The 23,475-nt window shown below is 32.2% G+C and overlaps 1 protein-coding gene across 8 annotated transcripts in view; it reads left to right on the top strand.

The window, feature by feature from the left end:
* The window catches only part of LOC118198053 (uncharacterized), a 204,531-nt gene that overhangs the window by 103,272 nt on the left and 77,784 nt on the right, over positions 1-23,475 (top strand). For 6 of the 8 annotated variants that reach the window (XM_085824477.1, XM_085824460.1, XM_085824479.1 and 3 more), the window contains exons 7-8: positions 15,639-15,722; positions 18,490-18,600. The exons of 1 other annotated variant lie outside the window; for it this stretch is intronic. In XM_085824477.1, coding sequence (XP_085680603.1) covers positions 15,639-15,722; positions 18,490-18,600 — 195 coding nt within the window. The remainder of the gene's footprint in view (positions 1-15,638; positions 15,723-18,489; positions 18,601-23,475) is intronic. One more of the 8 variants, XM_085824481.1, reaches the window with a different exon arrangement.

Below are 23,475 nucleotides of genomic sequence, written 5' to 3'. Positions count from 1 at the left end.
ATTTCAAAGAACAAATATTTTTTGTGACACTGTTCAAAGCATGTTTTGTCTTTTTAGTACATGCCTAGACCCACATTGCATGTTTTGCACATGTATCTTCCATGATGTTTCTTCTTTGTGCTACAAAATGTACACTGATTGGATCTAAATTTCCCCGGTTTATGTCCAGCGTTATTTAGTTTCTCTTCATCTGGCACATGACATTTGTGGTTTTTTTATGTTAATGAGAGGGAGGGCTTGGTCTTTTTGCCTTTGGTACGCATCATTCGTTTCCCATTCATACTTATTTTATTCGTATTTTGTCTCAAAATATTTTTAATTTAAATAAAACTTTACACGATTTGTATTTTTAATTACAGCAAAGTATATTTACATTAAATTTAAACCACAGGAAATAATTTACAAAATCACGATACTAGCTTGGGGAGCAAGTGTGTTGAGGTCAGAGAAAAGTCTCTGGAAAAGAAAGACCTTTTTACTGGGCAGGTGCGTGTATTGTTTAGTAATAAAATAACTCTGTGATTTCAAAACCCCTTATCTATATCCAGGTAAAAATAAACATTTCTATTTGAAAAGCAAGCAAACGCCATTGTAAAGAGCAGTGGTTTCAAGGTGCGACCACCAAGCCTCTAGAGCATTTTGACACATTGCTCTAGTGAGGCAGTGGTGAATGAAACCCTGAAACAATGAATAATATTTATGATGATTACCCTGAAACCACAAAGCAAATGCCATACATATAGAGGGTTTTTTTTTATACATGCAGTTTAATTATTGCTATTTTTTATTGTTTATGATAGAAATCATGATGTGCGATGAATAACTTTTGAAATTTAAAGTTGTTTATATTAATAAAAGTAACTTATTTTGTCTCATTGAAAACGAATTTTAAAAGGCATCCGATTTGAAGTACTAAGACCTAAAACATGTATGATTCTGAAGTCATTTTGTGTTATTTAGAGATCAAAGATCAGTAATCAGTTTATTTTCACTCATAAATTTCTGAAGAAAGAGGAGAAAAAAATTCGAAAATTGGTGGTTTCAGAGCGTGACCACCGTGCGTCAAAGGGTTAATGAATTAATAGAGAATGATACAGGGTGAGCTGCTGGTTAGCATGTTAGTTACATACGAAAGCTAAACTACTTTCTTTTTTTCCACCGACAGTGAGGCAGCCAATCCACTGGGGCAGTTAGCATAGGCAAACTACTATTTGCTTATACAAAAACTGCACTTAAAGCTTACAGCTTATTTTAAATAAATTTCGTATACTGAATACAACTCCTCCGAAAAGTGCTGTTTTCTATCTTATTTGTTTTAGATTTCAGATTAAAGGAAAATAATCAGTTCTGTATCTCAGAGACGAGATTCCTGCCTGTTAGTTTTTCGTGGTTTTCTACATGTGTAACCCAGTTTCCCACTGAAAGTGCTCCACAAAGGCCCATAGCTCTCGTATGCTTTGTTATATTTAAATAACCCTAACCCTCATACTACGACAACTGTCACACTAAATTAGGGTAGAAGATTTCGAAACAAGATTTTAAATAAGACTCCGGATTCCCACTGGCAGAGCATCTAAAATCGCTAAGCACAGCTAGCTCGACACGGGTTCAAATCCTGGCCAACGAGCTGGTTGCATGGAAATTTTCTTGGCTTTTTTTACAAGTGAAACGAGAATATAAGTCAGATCCTCTTAGAAAGTTTCCTTCCTCTTGGGCAGATAAACAATTGCGTGCTTCCCCGTAATCCAAATACATTAAACCTGTCTGTATTGACAGCTATCATTCTATCTTTGTAAAGAAATATTAAGGTAAAAACATGTAAATATCAAATTTGCTTTAGACTGCAAATATTTTTAAGCAGTTGACATTTTAAACTGCAGAGCTTTTTAGTGGACTCATGAACAACTTAAAATTGCAGCCCAGCTGGTATAGTGGTTAGCGTCGCTGACCGCCATATCCAAGGGTCCGGCTCGAATCCCGGAGAAGGATGAATGTTTGTAAATGTATAGTGTTGTGCAGCATGGGGGCACTCTAAATATGCAGTGAACCGAAAGTCCTCTCGAGAGGTTGTGGTAATGCAACAACAACTGAAAATTAAGAAAAAAGAACCTAAAATCAGTATAAAACTCTACCGATTACTAAAGCAATCTAGCAAAACCTTTCCATCGGGTGATAAATTCTACTCATATAAGAACAGTTTTATTTTTATAGTATTTATAAAGTTAAATTTATGAGAACCTATTCAAAGTTTGGTTTTTCAGAGCCTTCGAGGTTCATCAGAATGGTGATAAGATCATTAAGTGTGGGAAAGGCAATAAAAATGTTTTAAATGAAAGAGTTGCTGCAAAATGCATGAAGTATAAGTAATTATATGAATAGTTAAAAATATGTGAAATTTCTTCTGATGACCTCTTTCAAACAGCATAATATTTCTGCAAAGAAGTAGCACATATTTAGTTAACTCATGGTATTTGGAGCTATGAACAGAAGATTTTTATATTACTTCCTGATAAGCTATCGAGTTCAAATTTTGTAAACATATTGATTGCGGATGATAATACAATATGGTAAAATAAATTTTATAAAATTCCATTAATTTTTTTTTTAATTTAATGTTGACACGATTTTTGCACATATTTTCATTTGCAAGACAAAAGTCAAAACTTTAACGTTTGCACTGATGTAAAATATTCTTTTAATTGAAATTTGTATGATATTTTTAACATAACTTCTGATTTCTGAGTGAAAAGTCAGAAAATGTTTTCGATTATGAGGCATTTATTGGAAGTAAAAAAAATATTATTCATTGTTATTCATTTACTTTGTTGGAAGTAAAAAAATTTTTATTCATTTTTGAAAAAGGGTTTTTCAATTGAAAATTTTCATTGAAAATGAGTTAAGATTAAAAAGATAAAAATGTAAAAAAAATTTTAAAAGTTTTATAACATAAGCTTTTATTCAAAACGTATAAAATTCTTAAGAAGCCAAAGGCAAAAAATAATTTATGGCATATTTTAATGGGAACAAGAGATTAATTAAACTTCTTTACAATATTTATGTGCAATTTATATCAAGGATTATAAAAGTGCAGACACTTAAATAACAAAATCAAACAGTCGATTTCCAATGTCGAAAATATATATAGGGCGCAACTTTTTTTTATTACTCATGATATAAATTTGTAAATGAATTTTGCAAAGAATATTATTTAATCTCTTATTGCTATTAATCTATATAATAAATTACGGTACTCTTCTGTTATCAGGATCGGATTAAAAACTGTATGTATGTATGCATGTATATACAGATGTATGTGTTCATGTATGCGCATATATATACATATGAGCGTATACATGTGTTTACACACATATAAATACACAGACACATGCACATGATGTGCATACTTACATTCCTGAATCCCTTCCGTTAGCAAAACAATAGCTAAATTACTTTTCTTCTTTTAATTTATTAATCACTTGAGTTATGAATAAAAGCTTATTCTATAAAAATCTCCTTTTTGTATATTTTTTTATTTCTTAAACAACGGCTAAAACAGAAATTCTTATTTCCTCTTCCATTAACTTTCTAACTGGTAACAAATTTCTTATTACTTTAGAACCAGTGTAATGTTGCCGTTATCGTAAAACATCAAGAAGCGTTCTTGATTGTAAAACTTTCCGCGCTATTGAGGGTCATTCATTAACTATCGTCATCAGGGTTGGAGGGACACTTGTCCCCTTAGGCTTTTGGGGGTGAAAGTGAGACAAAAATCCGGGCTACATCTTTTTGACGTTTCTTTTAAGTCTAACAAAAAGACGAGTCAGTCCGTTTTCAAGGAGAAATTTAAAATGACAATATTACAGGAGAAACCGTTAAGGAGCTTGCATAAATGAACGAGAAAATCCGGGTCAAACCGTTAAAGGGCTAAGTGAACATTAAAATAGACCTTTTTTTAAGACTTCAAAATGAACTTTTAGGTTAAGTTTTAGTTTAATTCAATATTTGTTTTGATAAAAATCCTGTTATCAAAAGGGAGTATGTAATGTATAGCATTGTTCATCTACATTCAACTAGTGCAATACAGTCAAAAGTCTTTAATCCGGAATGATCTATAATCCGGAGCTCAAAGCTACAAACTTTCTGCGCATGCGTAAACGCATGATGCGCATAATACGTTTTTGCATGCGCGTTTAATGTATAACGGACGATATGAGCTAAGCTAAAATGATCTAATTACCTACTTCAGTTAATGTTATAGATTGCGTTGTTCCTTAATCTTCTAATTGGATCCGGCTTATTGTTTTTTGCAGACTGTTAGAGCAATTTTATAAAACAAAAGCTTGAACTTTCGATTATGTCAAAGAGAATTCGCGATTCTGTAGTTGCCAAAGGATCTGCAAAGCGAAAGCATGTTTCGATGTCCATTAAACAAAAAGTGGAATAGCTGCAAAAAACGGATAAAAGCATGAAGAAAGTGACAGAGAGGTGATTTGTTTCTCTAACCATTCCGAAATCTGTTTATCAATTTCACGCTGCTCTGCGGGGGTGGGGGGGATGTCTCGGCGCGCAATGAACTGGAAGTTGATCTGTCAGCACTATCCTTATCTTCAGGGCAGATGTTTTTATTTTATTCAGCTTATAATTCCTTACTAAACGTAGTGTTTCATCTCGATGTACTCCTTCTTTGATATGATTTAAATCAAATTCTTCATAATTATAAATATCACGAATACACATCAAATAGTTTTCTGGTTGCAATTTTCTAATTTCGACTATGCGTAATATATGCTTTACGCATGCGCGCGTTGAAAGGAATCTTTAATAAAGTAAACAAATAAATATTAAGCACTTTTTTTTTTGATACCCTTTAGATCATAATTGCTCTTTATTTCATAAATTACGGTTTCATATTTTTAATTTTATAATTTCTGCATGCCATCTTACCAGATTTAAACTGATGATCTATAATCCGGAAAAACCAATAATCCAGAATCGCCGAAGTCCCGACGAGTCCAGATTAAAGACTTTTGACTGTATTAATTTCCTTTTTAGTTTTGCTTGAGTGACTACAGCTGAAAAACATTATTATTTTGAAAGAATAAACTTGTTTGGCTGTGTTTAAATTTTTGAGAGATTATTTAGGTAGAGATGAGTTGATGAATGGACAAAATGGTGTACATTTACTGTTGTATCTAACAACAAGCAATTGCACATAAATATCGGAAAGATAACAATCAGACTGTGAATAAAAGTTTTCGAAAAAATTGTTTATTAGATTTATTTTTAATTTCTCTATATACATAAAAATATTTTTTAATACGAAAAAAGGGTCTTTGGTGATAATTAGGAGCCCTTTCAAATATAAACAACAGCTTGTTTAAAAAATTTACAATGCAATAAAGACCACAAAATAACTTTGGACAGAAAAATCTTCAGTTTCATTGGGTCTTTGGTGATAATTAGGAGCCCTTTCAAATATAAACAACAGCTTGTTTAAAAAATTTACAATGCAATAAAGACCAATAACTTTGGGCAGAAAAATCTTCAGTTTCATTTTTATTCGTCACTTTTGTGCACACAGAAAAAGAAGCTAAGAATTCTTATAGTCTAGTAAATTTTACTACTCTTAACTATTTCTGTAGCAGAAGATAACGTGTTTTATTAATATTTTTGATATACTTAGAAGTGTTGAAAGGGTATATGAAGGACAATTTAAAATCAGCAAAGTAAGAATGGAGAGCCATCCCTCAGGACACCATCTGCACTCTGACTCTATACCTAGACGTGTTTCTTCGTGCGTCGCTGTCCGCGGAGGTCCTACATCCTACTGAGCCGATGTCGTTCTCGCTCTGTATTCTGACTATCATTTTCAAATAAAGATCCCTTATTGCTGCTTGCTGTCTCTGTCTTTTTTCCAAATTTCATCACTTTCTGACCACTCCTTCTTGGTCTTGCATTTTCAGTGTCGAGCAGTGTATTTTTGCCATTATGTTTGAGTTTCATTAACAAATGTTTATTTAATTTACGTCTTTCCCATTTGTCTCATTTCACCACAAGTTTCGCTCATTGCAGAATGATATAGATTTGAATGGCAATCAGTTTTACTATTAATTTAGAAGAATTATGCATAGTTAAATGTAGGAGTTTTAGTATTCAGTGATGTTACTTGCTGCAGAAATTTTCTCTCTCTTGGTGAATTCACGGCTGGTCTCAAATTACATAGAAAAGCACTAGGATAGTTTTGAGTTTGGTAAGTTAAAAGCTTGAATCACTGTTGCAGTTATAGCGAATCTTGTATCCTCAGTTAGAAAACTGAAATCTTAGCAGTTTTAATTTTCTGTTTCAGCCAGATCTAGGTGACTGAATATTTGGTAATAATCATATTAAATATAATTTGATTATTCTTTTGTATTCTATAATTTTACTTTAACCCTCACAAGTGGTGGGGTAAAATAAATTTAAACTTAGAACATAACTGTGCCTGCTTTTGTTTTAACCTTTTAAAGGACATCGGTATGTAAACTATATCAGATGTTTGTCAATTTTTTAACCTCCTAAAAATGCTAATTTTTCTACACCAAAAACTGTAAATGTAAGTTTCTAGTGTTTCCTTTTGACTCTAAATGGCAACACTACTCTATGAATGCTTAGTATTGTGCAGTTATGAAATTAATATACCTTGTTCCAAGGTATCTTGTTTGAAGATCCATAAATTTTATTGAGGGGGGAGAAAAAATTCGAAATCTGCAGATATATAACATACGCATGCTTAACCTTATATATTTACTGCATTTCAGTCAGAACTGATAATTAAAAGATGATTATAGATATTCTTCCTGAGCAAAATTTTTATTACTACCTTATTTATCAAAAAGTTAAAAATTGGCCCATAAGATGCCAAATGGGCTGAAAATTGACCCTAGGGCTTTGAGGTGTGTCAAATAATAAATTTTACGTTAAGTAATTAATTAAATAAAACGTTAACTGTCATTTTCTTCCTGATCAAAATTATATATTACAACTTATATTTGCAAAAAATTAAAAAGTGAGATCTTGCGGGGTTCGATAATTGAAAGTGTATGGGGGGACATTCTTTTTATATATTATCTAAAGTTATTATAAAATATAGTAACTTCAAAAATACAACTTTAACTTTTCAGCTGAGTCGCAGTGTTTTATTTTTTATTTTTTGGCTTCTTGTAACATTATACTAGTTCAATTACAGCATGTAATATTATATTTGCTAATTTTTTTCATAAAATAATAATATTCAATTTAAATCACTTTTAAAAGATTTTTACCCATATCTTACATAAGTATATTTTGCTGGGTGGCATCATCAAAGTGCCTCAAAACATCATTTTTTTTTTTTTTTAAATTTTAAATTTCTAGCAAAATTTTAAGTGTTTTTGACTTTAAACTCACATATCTATATTCAAGAACCCATTTGTATAGACTCATATGAAAAGTACATACAGAAAGATTAAAAAACAAAAATTAACAGCTGGCAGCTATCTGGGAAAAAAAAAAAAAAAAGTCTTAAGAGGGGCAGTTGTATAAAAAGTATACTGGCCTTCAAAATTCAGGATTACACTTTATACTTTTTTTTTTCAAAGCCTCAATTTTGCATTCTTAGAGTCCATAAGTTATAATTCATGCAAAATTTTAAATTGTTTTATATGCTGCCCCTGAAAGGGTTCAAAGTTTAGAATTTCCAGGCATGTGATATTGATGTTTTTACATGCAAAGATTGTGACAGAAATTAAAATGAGGAAATGCGGTGGTCAAAGTTTCTTCTGATACTGATGAAACTCCCTGCTATGAAAATGAACTCCCAATTAACTTTGATGAATGTTATTAATTGCTGTTCATAAAAACTTTTGTACAAAAGCTTACGTCTTTGCATTTCTTGGACGAAAATGTAGATAAAATTTTCCTATATTCGGCATCACACCAACATAAAATTTCAGATAATTTTTATACTTAGAACTTTTGCAACAATTAAAAATAAATTAATAAATAATTTTTTTATTCATTTTTAAGGCTCTTATATTTTTCTGGATGAAATGATTATGCATATTTTAGATGGAAATGTCTTATTGGAGGGACGGGCCTAAACCGTGACTTTTAGGCTAAGTAATTTAATGTGTAAAACTGTTAACATATTGTAAAACAGTAAAAGAACAAAAAATAAGTTCAGTAATTGTACCTGATAATAATGGTAATTTATCTGTAATATGATTTTTTTAATTGGTGTTGTTCGTCTTTTGGAAGATGTGACAAGGCTAATTACTCTTTTTAGATCATTTATAAATCAGTTTCACACTTTTTTTTTTTTTTTTTTTTTAGCAATTGGATAAAATAAACCAAATTTTGAACTTCATCATAGCGGTGTTTGATGATATGGCAATTTTATTATCAGCTGGTTATTGTAGTTCCGCTATGCAATTAGAGTTAGTTATTGCACATTAATGTTCCAAGTTTTTATCCTTTAATTTTGTAATGAACCAACAGCTGTGAAAATATAATTCAATGAACCCCACAAACAAATAGCTCTTTTATTAATGTTTTCTTTGATTTTATTAATGAAGACTGTCTTGAGAACCCTAGCTTTCTTTCTTTTTACTGGAACAAATGAATTTCTTGCACTTTTTTGAGGAAGGGGGTGTTCTCAATGATAGAGCCCTGTTACATTTTGTTGTTGAACATACTATGTATAAAAGGTGTATTCCCCCCCTCCACACACACAATAATGTGTACATTTAACAGTGTCTTCATTGAAAACAGACAGCTGACTTATTTCTTGAGTTTTTATTATTTTATTAAAAATTAAATTTTTCTACTTGTACAACAAACAAAATATATTTTTAACTTCACAGCAATCTTTAACATTCATTTTTTCACAAATTACTAGTCTATTAATTTTTACACAAGACCATGAATTACCCTTTCAGTGACTTTTGAAAACAATTGCTTTGGTCCTTTTCTTCTTGCCCCTTCCCCTCAAATGCCTTAGTATAGAGCAGAGACTCAACTGCTAGGAAAAAATTTCACCAGGCCTTGGAGATTTTTACCTGTCTGTGTTTAATATATTTTTTTAATATATCTATTATTTATCACATACAAGTCTGAGCAAAACCACTGAATTGCGTTTTTAGGTTTAGTTTCAACAATTACCTCTTACAATTCTTTCTACCTGCACATAGTCAAGGGCATAGTTTGGGATGATGACTGAGATATTTTGTTTTTGTTTTGTATCCATTTTTTGCACACATTTTCTTCTTATTCTTTTAGAAATTGAATTAAAGTGTTAGAACTAAAAATGAATAAAGAACATGCTCAGTGGCATAGCTAGAGGGGGGTGGTAGTTCACCCAGGGCAGTATTGTTCTCTTACCATGTTATTTTATAGGGGTTAGTTAGATGAATTGTCGAGTGAACTCAAGACTAATTAGATTCTAAATTGCCATATAAAATTAAATTGAGAAGAAAAAGATAAAATATTCAAAGAAATTATCGTATGATTGCTATAGCTACATATTTTTTTTTTATTCTATTGAAATTTTTAAATGCAAATTATGAATATCAACTAAATTATGATTACTAACTTTAACAAACAAGAAGTCTTTATTAAGAAAGAAGTATTTCAGAGTTTCATTTTTGTTATTCCTAAGGAAACTGAAACATGTGAGGGCAGTATTTTTGAATTTTTGCAGATTGAAGAGTCATTAGGGTTTTTTATACTGGAGACATGAAAAATGAACAATGCTTTCACTGGGACTTGAATCCTGGACCTGTCAAATATGCTTCCAATTAGACCACAAAGGCATGCGGAAAGGAGGGGGAAAAATACCTTATGTACTTCCCCTTTTAAAAGGTGACTGGGGATTAGGGGACCTAAGTACCAAACCTTGACTGTGATTATGAATTATTGTCCACCACCTTTTAATTTGGGCACTGCTTGTAGAGTTATAAGTTGTTTTTTGAAGTAGGAGATGTGAAAAATATGCCCCTTGCCCGAACTCAAACTCTGGACCTCTCAAAAATATGCATTCAATGTGCTTCCAGTTACACTATAAAGGCATGCAAAAAGGAGAGAAAATACCTTATGTATTTGTTCTTAAGTACAATCTTCAGAAAAAAATTCCAAATACTGTAAATACTGTTGCTAACTTTCCTATCAATTGCAGTAAGTGTTGCTAGTTTGTGAGAAGAGTTTTTTAATTAAAAATCATTCAAAGATGTATTTAGGAAATACAAATGCATATTTTGAATTTAAGAAGTCGTTCTGTACTGTCTGCATATAAGAAAAGCAATCAGATATACCTCTATAATTTCATTAATGGTTTTGTAAAAAAAAAAAAAAAAAAAAAAAAAGCAAAATAATAATCATAATTTAAAATGTTGGAATTAAGGTTTGCCTTTAGTAGATATGTAGAGTTTTTACATGCCATTGGCCTTTTTTGTATATCACGAGGGTCGCAAATTCAAGAACTGCCCCTGACAGGAAAAGCTCTAACTACACCATTGGGCATGCTACAAATGCTAAGTGCAAGAAAGTTGTATAACTGAAGTTGTATGCCAAAAAATTGAAAATTTTGATCAGCAAAACACTGAGTAATGGTTTGATGGCAACTCAACTGAGCCAGGCTTTCATTGCTTGCTTGATGCAGATATCGTTTTAAATGTCACAAGAACAGAAGAGACAGACAGTGATACTGGAAACACAAGTAAAGAAAGTACTGGCAATTACATTAGTCTCAAGATAACAATGACTTCTGTTGAAATTCTGTTGGGCTTTGTCAACCAAAGGTGATTTGAATGCATTGATGAAACCACACTTAAAAAAATATGCAGTGAAATTCAACAATATTTAAGCATTCTCAAAAACAAAGAAGAATTGCTGGTTTTAAGAAATAAACACAAACAATATGCATGAAAATTGGTAGTTTGGATTATCATCTCCCCCCCCCCCAGTTATTCACAACCTGCTTCTCTGGCGTTAGCCTAGATAATCAAGAGTACAATGTATGAATTTTGATTGGATTAAACTTAAATTTTGATACATGAAAGAAGAAATCAAGGACGTTTAATTTAAAAAGTAATACAGTCAAAAGTCTTTAATCCGGACTAGTCGATACTTTGGCGATTCCGGATTATAGATCATCAGTTTAAATCTGGCAAGATGACATGAAGAAATTATAAAATTAAAAATATGAAACTGTAAGTTATGAAATAAAGAACCATTATGATCTAAAGTGTATCAAAATTTACACCCAAAAAAGCTTAATATTTATTTGTTTACTTTATTAAACATTTCTTTCAATGTAAGTTGTTTAATTTGCTTCGTTTTATGTGATAATACTTTCTCTTTAACTCTATAAACAGACATAATTTCTTGTTCAGTTACAAAGTTCTGCTGTTCAAGTCTTAATTGCTGTGTCGAGAATACCAACTAATTTGTCAATCGAAATTTTTTCGTTTTCAATAACCTCTGTGTCACTTTCTTCACTATCGGAAGCGAATTATAATGACGAGGAATTTAATTTGAGTCATATCAAAGATGGAGTACATCGAGATGAAATACTACATTTAGTAAGGAATTATAAACCAAATAAAATAAAAACATCTGCCCTGAAGATAAGGATAGTGCTGACAGATCAACTTCCAATTAATTGCGCGCCGTGACGCCCCCCCCCCTGGCAGTGCAGCGTGAAATTGATAAACAGATTTCGGAATGGTTAGAGAAACAAAGGATATGCCTTTAGCCATTTTTTTGCAGCAATTTTTGTTTGATGATGGATATCGAAACATACTTTCGCTTTGTAGATCCTTTGGCAGCTCCAGCATCGGAATTTCTATTTGACATAATCGAAAGTTAAGCTTACTTTTATAAAATTGCTTTAATAGTCTGTAAAAAATAATAAGCCGTATCCAATTCGAAGATTAAGGAACAACGCAATCTGCAACATTAACTGAAATAGATAATTTTAGCTTAGCTTATACTGTCCATTATACATTAAATGTGCATGCGTAAAAGTATTACGCGCTTGTGTGAACACATTATGTGTTGATGCATGCGCAGAAAGTTTGTAGCTTTGAGGTCCGGATTATAGATCATTCTGGATTATGGGTGTCCGGATTAACGACTTTTAATTGTATTATTAAATATTTGTCAAATTCAATAAACATTGTGGGGTTAAAATTTTGAGCGCTAATTTTTAAAAAATGGTGCAGTCATTTTTGAAAACCTATTAGCACTTTGGCATAATTTGAGGGGCCGAGTTGAAATATGTAAAAAAGTCTTCATATTTTATATAAAGTTTGGTTTTGTTTCAAATTTTTCTGTTCAAATGAAAATTGTTGTGTATATTACAACAGTATGTATAAATCTAATATATATCCTGAGACTAACTTTTGAAACATGGAAAATTAAATTTGAATTTCATCAGTTGAACGATCCACACTGTAACTGCTTCAAAGAAGCACTTTACCGAGCAGATTTATTCCATTTCTAGAAAGCAGAGTTACAGTTTTTGTTGGAAGCATGCTGGGAATAGAGATCTGCTATTCACGAACTTATTCATTTTACTGAGCGAACAAGTGCCTAGTTGGTGTAAAATGAGTGGAAGGAAATTGGAAGCATGTCAACTTACCATTTTAGGGGAGGAAAGAATGTTTATCCTTCCATGTTGAAATTTAGTTTTATTTTTATCATTTCCCAACTTTTTGAAAATTTTTTATTCTATAATTTTATTGTTGGTTCTGTGTAAAAGAGGCTTTCAAAACTACAGTTAAGTTCAGGTAATTAATGTTTGATTGAGTCAGGTTTTCCAATCCCACAGCTTGCTCAAATCTTTTCACTCTTTTGCTGCAACTTCGCTAACTGGTTCCAAACCCACTTCTCATTTGGTTCTTTCCACTCTTTGCTCCTTCCTCATTGACTGCTCTTGAGTTAACCATTGTGTGTGATCTTTTTCATGTAGGTTATTGTTAATGAGTGATGAGTCATAAAAAGTAATCAATTCATTTCAAAGAACAAATTGTTCTGATCCGATCTCCTAAAAGAGCAGTTTTGCCCATCTCTAATATAAAGCAACCTTATTTGTTTATTTATTTGTTTTGACTCAGTTTATGTTTTTGTGCATGCTGTGAGATACTGGTTTAACATCTATGAATCTGGATTTCACTTCCAACAGCAATAAAAGAGAAAAATAACGTATTTATTCAAAAAAAAGCAGAAAACAAAATTGGATTTGTTGTTAAAAACTGAATCTATAGCAACATCACATTAGTATTGTAAATAAATAAGACTTTTACCACACTTTTTGCTATATTGGGGGGGGGGGTATTATTTAATTACTTTGCATTTTAACGCAGAAATAATAAAATATTTATTTTCAAGTAAGTTAAATAATTATTAGGAAAATTATCCTCATTAACAGGCATATAACTGCATCACTGTTGTTGTTATTCTTTTTTTTAACCCCTTCTCTCCTCCTCCCAGTTTCTTCCTTTGTCCTGGAAGAAAACCAGCCCTGCTTTGAACAGTATTACACATTTGAACTAAATTCCAACATGTATCCATTGTGTGACATGTCGCTTCCTTTGTTCTGATCTATACACAAAAGTCTAATTTTCCATTCTTTTGCTAATTGTTAGTATATTGATAACAAGTGATCAGTGAGTATATTTATAAATTTTTTGAAATCATCTTTTAATTTGTATGACCAGTATACGAGGTGTGACACAAAAAGAAAAACGAGACTGTATAGCTTGAAAACAGAATGGAGTTGGCAACAACTACTGTTTTGATGATGTCATGCCATATACCTCTTCTATCTGTGCGGCCAGTTTCAACTTAACCGCCCGCCGCAGTGAGGAGACTGCGTCATTGAGTGAGCAGGTGCAACTGCATTCTGCCGGAAAAATGTCAAATGTAAAAACCGAACAGCGAATCAACATCAAGTTTTTTGTGAAAATTAAGAAATCAGCCACAGAGGAAACATTTCAAATGTTAACCGATGCTTACAGATAATGAGAGATGAAACTTTGTTTAATGCACATGTGTTTGAATGACATAAGAGGTTTTCAGGGGGAAGGGACAGTGTGGAAAGGGTGCCCAGCACATTCATCATGATTGAATGGGTTCCCAGTGGTCAGACTGTTTATCAATATTACTACATTCAAGTACTAAAAAGACTGCGAAAAAATTAGTAAAAAAAAGGTCCGCAGTTATGGAGTGATGGATGGCTGTTGCACCAGGACAATGCACCCATTCACGTAGCCCTATCTGTCAAGCAGTTTCTGACCAGCAAAAACATTACTGTGATTTTGCATCCCCCTTATTCATCTGATTTGGCTGCATGCGATTTTTTTTATTATGATTATTATTTCCTAAAGTTAAATCTTACTGAAAGGGAACCCATTTTGTCTCAGCTTAAGAGATTCAGGCAAAAATGGAGAACCTCCTGAAGGGCCTTCCAAAAACCTCGTTCCAGAACTGTTACCAGCAGTGGCAGCGCCGAATGGAGAAGTGTGTGAATGCTGAAGAGAACTACTTTGAATGTGATAAAGTCACGGAGAACTGATTCTTTAAGTGCAGTGATTTATTGGACCAGTCTCTTTTTTTTTTTTTTTTTTGTGTGTGTGTGTGTGTGTGTGTGTGTCACACCTTGTATATTTACATTGATTTCATTTTCTCTAAATTCTTTAAAATTTAATTGTAAAGGATTTTATTGATGTTTTAATCTAATTCTGAAGCATTGATTCAGAATTTTTTTTTTTTTTTAATGTGGTGATACTACACTTAATACTTTCATATATAGTTCAAAGGAGTGGCAAAACAATAAATGTTATGCTTTTCCATTAAGGCTGTACATAAGCACTAGAAAACAGTAATTCAAATTGCACAAGCATAACCTATGTTGGTGATCATGATGTCATTGGGTAGAAAATACTGGCTATGCTTAGTTTGCTGTGTTTGAGGATACTGTAAACATTCTTATTTACCACCAGTTTTGTAACTTGCAAACATTTTTCTCTTTGTGAATTTTCTGAAGAGCTTTAATAAACTACCAATGATAAATTTACAGCTTTAGAGACCAAACTGTGGGTAAAGAAATTTTTTTAAAGCAAATGACAAAAAAAAATTTATATAATGATGAGGGCTTTAGGGATAAGGAAATGAAAGAAATTACAGATAGGCAAATTAAGTAAAATTACAATTTAAGAGTATGTAAATGAATTGGTGGAAAAACTTTAGTGTGTTAATTATGGAATGAAAAGTATACTGATTCATCCTGGAAATTTAATCTCCTTTCCACATTAAAAAACGATAACTTTGAAAATAATTATTCTGCTGGTTTTAAAATTGCTACAGATTAGGAAGTAGTTAGTGTAATTCATATTTACTTTACAAATCTTATTTATTTTATAAGTACTACATTATAATGGGAAGGTCAAATGATTGCTGTCAAGTTTCTGTTGAGAACTATTTAATATTATTTTATTATATATCATTATAATATTATAAATTTCTGGCTGTTTTATGATTCTGATTTTCAGTGGTACTTTTAGTATAGTTTAATTTTTATTATTACTCATTTTTAATATTAAGTTTTGATATTAAATTTTTAGGATAACAGCCTTAAAAAAGTGACCAGTGGAAGCACAGCTGCATCTAAAAGAAAATCGCTGCCTCCTCGACGTCTAATAGAAGAGGTTGTGGCATGTTCTAAAATTTCCATTCTGTATAGTTTTTTTTCCCCCCATTTTTATATATCTATATATATGTAGATAAAATTTTTGTTTCTTTGAAATAAATGTGCATAGTTACAGAAAGAAGATGGCCTCTTATGTTTTGTGGTAGTAGCTTATCATAATATTTTTGTTAGTAAAAATCTGCATAACCAAAAATATGTTTAATAAATTTAATTCTATCTAATTTGTATTTATGTAGATTATGATTTTTTAATAGTGATATAAGTTCATTTATCTAAGTTAGTGACTTTCAGCATAATTTTATTATTAAATTTTATTTGATTTGAATTGTCTTAATCTATTATAGGCAGTTGTAGAACTACCTAATGCTGAATCAATTAATATTTGTACTAAATTTTGTTTTGCATCAATAAATGATATAATGCTAAGTTTATCCCCACAATGATATGTACCTGAATTATTAATTTTATTTTCATCATATTTAAAATTAGTTAGATAAACAAAAGCTTTTCTTCCCTACTCAGGATTTTCTCTATAAAAATGTAAGAAAATTATGAAATGAAGGCAGCAAAATATAAAATTTAGAATCTCTAATTAAATACTAATATATTTTACTTTATGATTTATATTATAAATACTTCGATAACCCCAGTCATGCATAATAAAGTGAATTTAAATCAGTTATGGATCTTTTAAAAATGGTATTGCTGTGGAGCACTGAAACATTCTTTTGCATAAAAATCTTTCCCCCCCTTTTTTTCCCAAAGTTGGCAGTAATGTACATTTTAAAACTTCAACTTGTTTCATTTAATATCTTAATTAAGTGCTTAAATTTTGAATTAGAAAGACAGCATACATAGCTGACAGAAAAGAAATTATTTGATGTCATTTAAATTTCTAAAACTGAAGAACTCGATTTAATATGTATCCTCATCAAAGCTATCTTGTATTTATGATTATTTATACCCCTGTGCTTGCATTAAATTGGAATGCTCCCTGTATATCTTTTAAATGAAGTGATTATAGATGTTGCTTCTTCGAGTCACTGCGGTTTTGTGTATTGTGGTGAAGCTCCTAGTAGACCACATGACGTGGAGGAAAAATTTTTGATAATAGAAATTATCTATTATGCACTGTCTCATCAGGGAATACTAACACATCACAAATAATCAACCAATAATACGTACATTTCTGAATATAAGGTAAAATTAAAATTTCAAGCATTTACAAGGTTTTAACACAATATACATTCTGAACGTCTAATTCCTTCATTATCCTAATCACAGCTTCTTGGTTTGAAAGTGCCCTTTATTATTTCATGCTAACTTTTCATTCTTGTTCTCAATTTTCTTACATTTTAAAATTTCTGTTCTAAATTAAAGTTAATTTGCCTTTTTTTTTAATACTATATTGTTTCAATGTGAATTAAAGCAATATCCATGTAATATCAAAATTAAGATGTATTTAGCAGCGTAACAATAATGGAATGCTGTTGTTGTTTTTCTCTCTGAATTTTTAATGATTTTATATATATACAGTCAAAAGTCGTTAATCCGGAATGATCTATAATCTGGACCTCAAAGCTACAAACTTTCTGCACATACGTCAACGCATGAGCATAGGTGTTTACGCATGCGCATAATACGTTTACGCATACACGTTTAATATATAACGGACGGTATAAACTAAGCTAAAATTATTTATTTCAGTTAATGTTGCAGATTGCGTTGTTCCTTAATCTTCGGATTGGATCCAGCTTATTATTTTTTGCAGACTGTTAGAGCAATCTTATAAAATTAAGCTTGAACTTTTAATGATGTCAAATAGAATTTCCGATGCTGGAGCTGCCAAAGGATCTATAAAGCAAAGGTATGTTTCGATTTCCATGAAACAAAAAGTGGATTTGCTGCAAAAAATGGATAAAGGCATATCCTTTGTTTCTGTAACCATTCCGAAATCGGTTTATCAATTTCACGCTGCTCAGCGGGGGTGGGGGGCATTGCGGCATGCAATGAACTGGAAGTTGACCTGTCAGCACTATCCTTATCTTCAGGGCAGATGTTTTTATTTTATTCAGCTTATAATTCCTTACCAAATGTAGTATTTCATCTCGATGTATTCCGTTTTTGATATGATTTAAATCAAATTCCTCATCATTATAAATATCACAAGTACACATCAAATAGTTTTCTGGTTGCAATTTTCTAATTTCGACTATGTGTAATGTATGCTTTACGCATTGTGCGTTGAAAGAAATGTTTAATAAAGTAAACAAATATTAAGGTTTTTTTGGGGGGGGTAAATTTTGATACCCTTTAGATCATAATTGCTCTTTATTTCATAAATTACGGTTTCATATTTTTAATTTTATAATTTCTGCATGCCATCTTACCAGATTTAAACTGATGATCTATAATCCGGAATCGCAGAAGCCCTGACGAGTCCGGATTAAAGACTTTTGACTGCACTATATTCAGAGTAATACAGATGGATTTTTAGTGTCTGAGGCAATTTCAGAATTGTGCATCTGTGGACTTCTTGATCACTTTCCCATTAATATTTAATTTTTTAAGTTTTTTAAATACTTTTTTTTCATTTTTGTGGCTATTTTATATATATATATATATATATATATTAATTTCATGCCCCTTTTTTTTTAACTAAAGCAAATGCCTCACTTACACAACCATCTGTATAATTATCAACCTTAAGTTAATATTATTTTGCAAATATAAATTTTAATTTGTGTTAATATATTGCATCTTAGGATAATAGTCATGAAATACCATCATCTCCTCGTATGCAAAATGCCAATATCAGCCATAGTCCTGCTCGACATAAAAGGAAATCAACACCTCCAAGTCGTTTAATACCTGAGGTCTGTTGCAATATTTTAAATTATAATAATTTGTGTGTAATTATAATAGATATTATATAATAATGTTTCGTTTCACTAAATTGTTTAATATACAAATATACTTATATATAACAGATATAATTTTCATATTGAATATACCATATTGATTTAAATACTTAACTGAAAGCCATCTTTGTGATATATATGCAGACAAATGTTTAAGACATATTAACACGGTTTCCCGTTTATGCTGTGATTATTATGCTTTTAGGTTGAAAGATTTGCTTCACTTAAAAATGGGGTATTTAAACTATTTAACCCTTTCCGGCACGCTACCTTTTAAAGTTGGATTTTGATTTTAAAAAAAATTTAAGCAGTCTAATTAGGGTTAGAGAAGTACACAAGTAAAATTTTGTGAAGATAGCACTTATTCTTTTAGTTCTGTGGGTGTGCCCGAAGCAGCCGACTGATTGAATAGAGCTTCAAAAAGAGTGCTGAAGCGAGCATTGCTGGGAAGCGTGTGAAAGAGTAAGAGATTTTGCCTACAGTTAAAAAACACTAGATTCTGAATACTGTAGCAGATTTAGCATTACCCAGGGTGTGCCACGGGGAGACCTGCTACTCTACACACATCCCTAAAAAGCTCTTTTGTGATTATATGATGATGGGTAAAAAAAGCAACTTGAGTATATGATATTTACATTATTTACATTTCATATTTACACTTTAGTCTATTTTTTCATCGTGGTCATTTCAAAGAAAGTGACACCACATTTAAAAAAAGCACAACCCAATATTGCATGTTTTGCACATGTACCGGGATCCGTATTAGATTCACTATCTGAAAGCAATTCGTGTAGCACTTTCAGTGCTTCAGAAATGGTCAGCCGTCTCCGATCTGTTTGGTAAATAATTAAAAATCTGAAAAAAAAATTAAATTAAATAAACGCCTACAACTTAAAGCTATTTAAACATAGCGCTAGTGAAACTGAACAAAAGCAAAAGGTTACAGCCAGCTGATAAAATTACCTTTGACCTTCAGAAAATCACCCCAACAATTTGTTAGTTGATAACCAAATGTAAGGGGGGGGGAGAAGAGAGAGAAAAGAAGAAAGAGAAAAACAGGAAATGAAACACAGATGTGGACGCACCTTTCTGTTGTCAATGAATTGACCGATAAGATGCGGAGAAACAAAGAATACAGTCTCTCAGTTGTCCTAGAGTCTCGGTGAGCCCACTTTGTGAACACCTGTGGTTCAATTTTACGCAAGATTTCAAGGGGAAAATTTAAAACTAATATAGAATAAGAAGATTAACGTACAATAAAAAAAATAACATAGAAATTTCTTTTCAAACAATTCCTTTTCTACCTTAAAAAAAATCTGGAAGATTTCTTAGAAAAATGAGGGTCTTAAAAAACTAAACATGGCCAAAATATATGAACTGGTTTGTGTTGAGCTGCCATCTGCTATAAGTAAAAAAGGTTCAGAGTAACCTATAAATCGTTTTTTATTCAATTTTTCTGTGCGTACAGAAGGAAATTTTTAGGTGTGCCCAGACCAGGCACACCATGCCGCAAAGGGTTAATCCTCTTTCTGTTTGAAATATATACATTATCTTGTTCATAGTATATCAGGTTCAATGTTTCGCCTTACTTTCTTTGGGAACATGCAAGGACCTGACTCGGAACAGGGAGCTTACTAAAGCTATGTTCAATAACTGTGGGAAGTAGACAAGATACACAGGAACGGTATACAAAACCCTTTATTTTTCACTCTTTACAATAATTTCCGTACTTCGGAATACAGAGACCAACTACTTTTGGTCTGAACGTAAGAATATAAAAATATAACTAAACTCTAACTTAAATTTGGAATAATCAACAAGGGCCTACGTGTAAGATTGGCCGGATATTAACAGGAAGCCGTATGTAGTACAGAGAACTGTTAACACTACAATACGTTTAAAATTATCACGAGGATTAAACCTCTGGCCTGGAAGGCAAACAACAACCGAGTAAAACTTCTAAGGCAAGCGCCCTGCTTCGACTAACTCCTTCCTCTCTCTCGCTTGGCAAAAAGCCACAACTTAAGTACTTGACGTTCGCCAGACAAATTTTGCATAAATAAGTTAACGCTTTTAATTCTGGCCGGAAGTAGAAAATAATAAGTGATAGTAAAGATTTAAAATAAAATAAACATTAGTAAAACTTAGGATCCTTACATACTTCCCGCCAGAGTTAATTAGTTTGAAACTGAGGTCTAAAACGACCTTGTTGAAAACTTTTAGCTCTAGAATCTAACGCGAGGCCAATCTTTTACAAACATTTCTCCCTAGAAACTAGAAATTAAAAAAAAAATTTTTTTTTACAATAGCAGCTCCATGGACACCCAATTTTTCATCTGTACTCCATCTAAACAGGAGCTTTTATTCAAATCTGGTTAAGGAAGGAAAACTAGTTTAATGAAATCTTACGCAATGAAATGGCAAGTAACATGCATATTTATATTTCTCTTAACATTCTTATTTCATTCATGACTATTTTAATTATCTCTCCCCGTGCTCTCTGACATGTGTTGTAAAAGAACACAAATGTATGTATACGTGTTCAACACTGCCTCCTACAATCAAAACACTAACGTGTTAAAATTCAACATGACAAGACCTCGTAACACACCCTATCTTCAACTCTAAACCCTGAGGTACTATTCTGAAAGTGGCTAACTCTGAAGTGTAGCGTCAGAGAGCCTAACTACATTCATTCAACCTTTAACACATATTCACCATAATTTGGTCTTTTTACAGTCACACGAAAAAAAAAATTTTTTTTTTTTGCATTACTTTCACTTTTACCATATCATAGTATTTCTTTCTCATAGTACCATATCATAGTATTTCTCATAGTACCATATCATAGTATATTTCTCATAGTACCATATCATAGTATATTTCTCATAGTACCATATCATAGTATTTCATTTAAAATAACAGTTCACATTGTATATAAGAACATATTAACATGCCGTTAATTTTACGCATTTTAAAACATACATTAGTAGTACATTGTTAACTTCTATTCTTTTCCAAGCAAGTGCCAATTCTTCTACATTGAAATACTACATTTCAAAAAGTCTTTCAGACTAAAACTTCTTTCTTGCCAGAATGTTTTAAATAAAATTTATACAATAACTTTTACAATATTTAAGTATTTACACATTCCTATTATACATCAACTTTAGTTTTACGCGCGAGTAATTGAAAAACATAATACCAAAATCGGTAACAACTCATTTCTTGCCTTTTTGGCAATAAAGGTAGACCTCACATGAGGTAAAACTTCTTGAAATCTGCCACTTGCAGTAAGAATGAAAGATTAACTTAAGTTTGCAAAGTAACATAAAATTTTACTTATCTTTGTGATATTCGGACATTATTTTCTGAGCCCAGTCCTGGAAGGTAGTGCAGATTCTGGTTTGATTTATCCTCCTTCTTGTGCGGGCTCGCCCTTCAGAGCCTTCCTCTAGAAGCTTTCTTTTTCCTCCAGCTCGGTCAGCCTTGAATACCTTCTTTTTCGCCTCTGCCTGTGGTCTTGGTCGTTTGACGGCAGCTGGTCTTGGCGGAACCGGGACACTTCTTTCGCGTTCCTGCTTGGACCTCGTTGCTGGCCGTTCAAATTTTCCTTGTATCTTTTCCTCGGCCGCTAGTGGCCCTTCCGCAGTTTGGTGACGTTTGCTGCGGAGAGTCCTGTCCGATGAGTCGATCTTCCGTTTGGGAGCCGGGTTATAGTTGCCGTTATGTCTCCTGGCTTTCTTTGCATTCGTCATACTTCTCCCTTCTTCATTCTGGGGGTGTTCGTGAGCTCTCTTTTCTGGACGGTGGAACGGCTTCTTTTTCTTGTTACCTTCAATTTTCCAACGGGGAAACTTTCTTTTCAATTGCTCCTGCCTCCTAATGCCTTGTCTTTGTGCTTGACGTTGTTCCACCTCTGGAGCTTGTGCCTGCCGTGTCTGCCATGCCGGATCCTGCAAAAGATCTTTGAAAATTTGCATTTTATTACGATCATAGTAGGGTTTTATTTGATCAATGTTTGCGGAGCATGTTTCACCATTTCTGGATTTTAACACCACTATAGCATGAGTTATTTTTTCTATGACATATGGTCCTTCAAATCGTGGAAAAAATTTGGCAGTTTTATCTTCTGGTTCTTAAGAAAGTGAATGCTTAATTTTTAACACTTCATCCCCTACTTTATAAGTTACTCCCCGTCATTTCCTATCATAATAAAGCTTCTGTTTTCTCTGTACTACTTCAGTATTCTTTTTTGCTTCTTTAATTAATTTTTCTATATCACCCATTTTAAATTCCGGGGCTCTTTGTTGCACATAAAATAATTTATCTAACGGCGTTATAATCTTTCTACCTAAAAATAACTCAGCAGGAGTTTTGCCCGTTGTATCATGTTTTGCGGTCCTAAGGGCGAAAGCAAATTCATTGACATAGTTATCCCAGCTTTTATGAAAATCTTTAACATAACTACGGATAATTTTCACTATATTTCTATTGACCCGTTCCGCTATATTTGATTGCGGCCGATACGGGACCATTTTTAAATGACGTATGCCCAGTTTTTGGCACATGTCTTCAAATACATTACTTACAAATTGAGGACCATTATCCGATATATCTTTTAGGGGCGCCCCGTATTTTAAAATATATTTATTTAAAATAGAATCAGTAACTAATTTTGCGGAGGCTCGTTTTAAGGGAACAATTTCGGTCCACTTACTAAAATGATCAACCATAACAAGGAGATAGCGACTTTTATTTAACTGACTTTTTGGGAAAGGGCCCAATAAATCGATGCCAATTATTTCATTTGGAAATTCGGATTTAATA

The sequence above is a fragment of the Stegodyphus dumicola genome, chromosome 1 (assembly GCF_044657685.1).
Source record: "Stegodyphus dumicola isolate Sdum_Otavi_A_Nest chromosome 1, ASM4465768v1".
Classification (NCBI taxonomy): Eukaryota; Metazoa; Arthropoda; class Arachnida; order Araneae; family Eresidae; genus Stegodyphus; species Stegodyphus dumicola.
The sequence above is the reverse complement of the archived record's forward strand: the minus strand, read 5'-3'. Positions and strand labels throughout refer to the sequence as shown.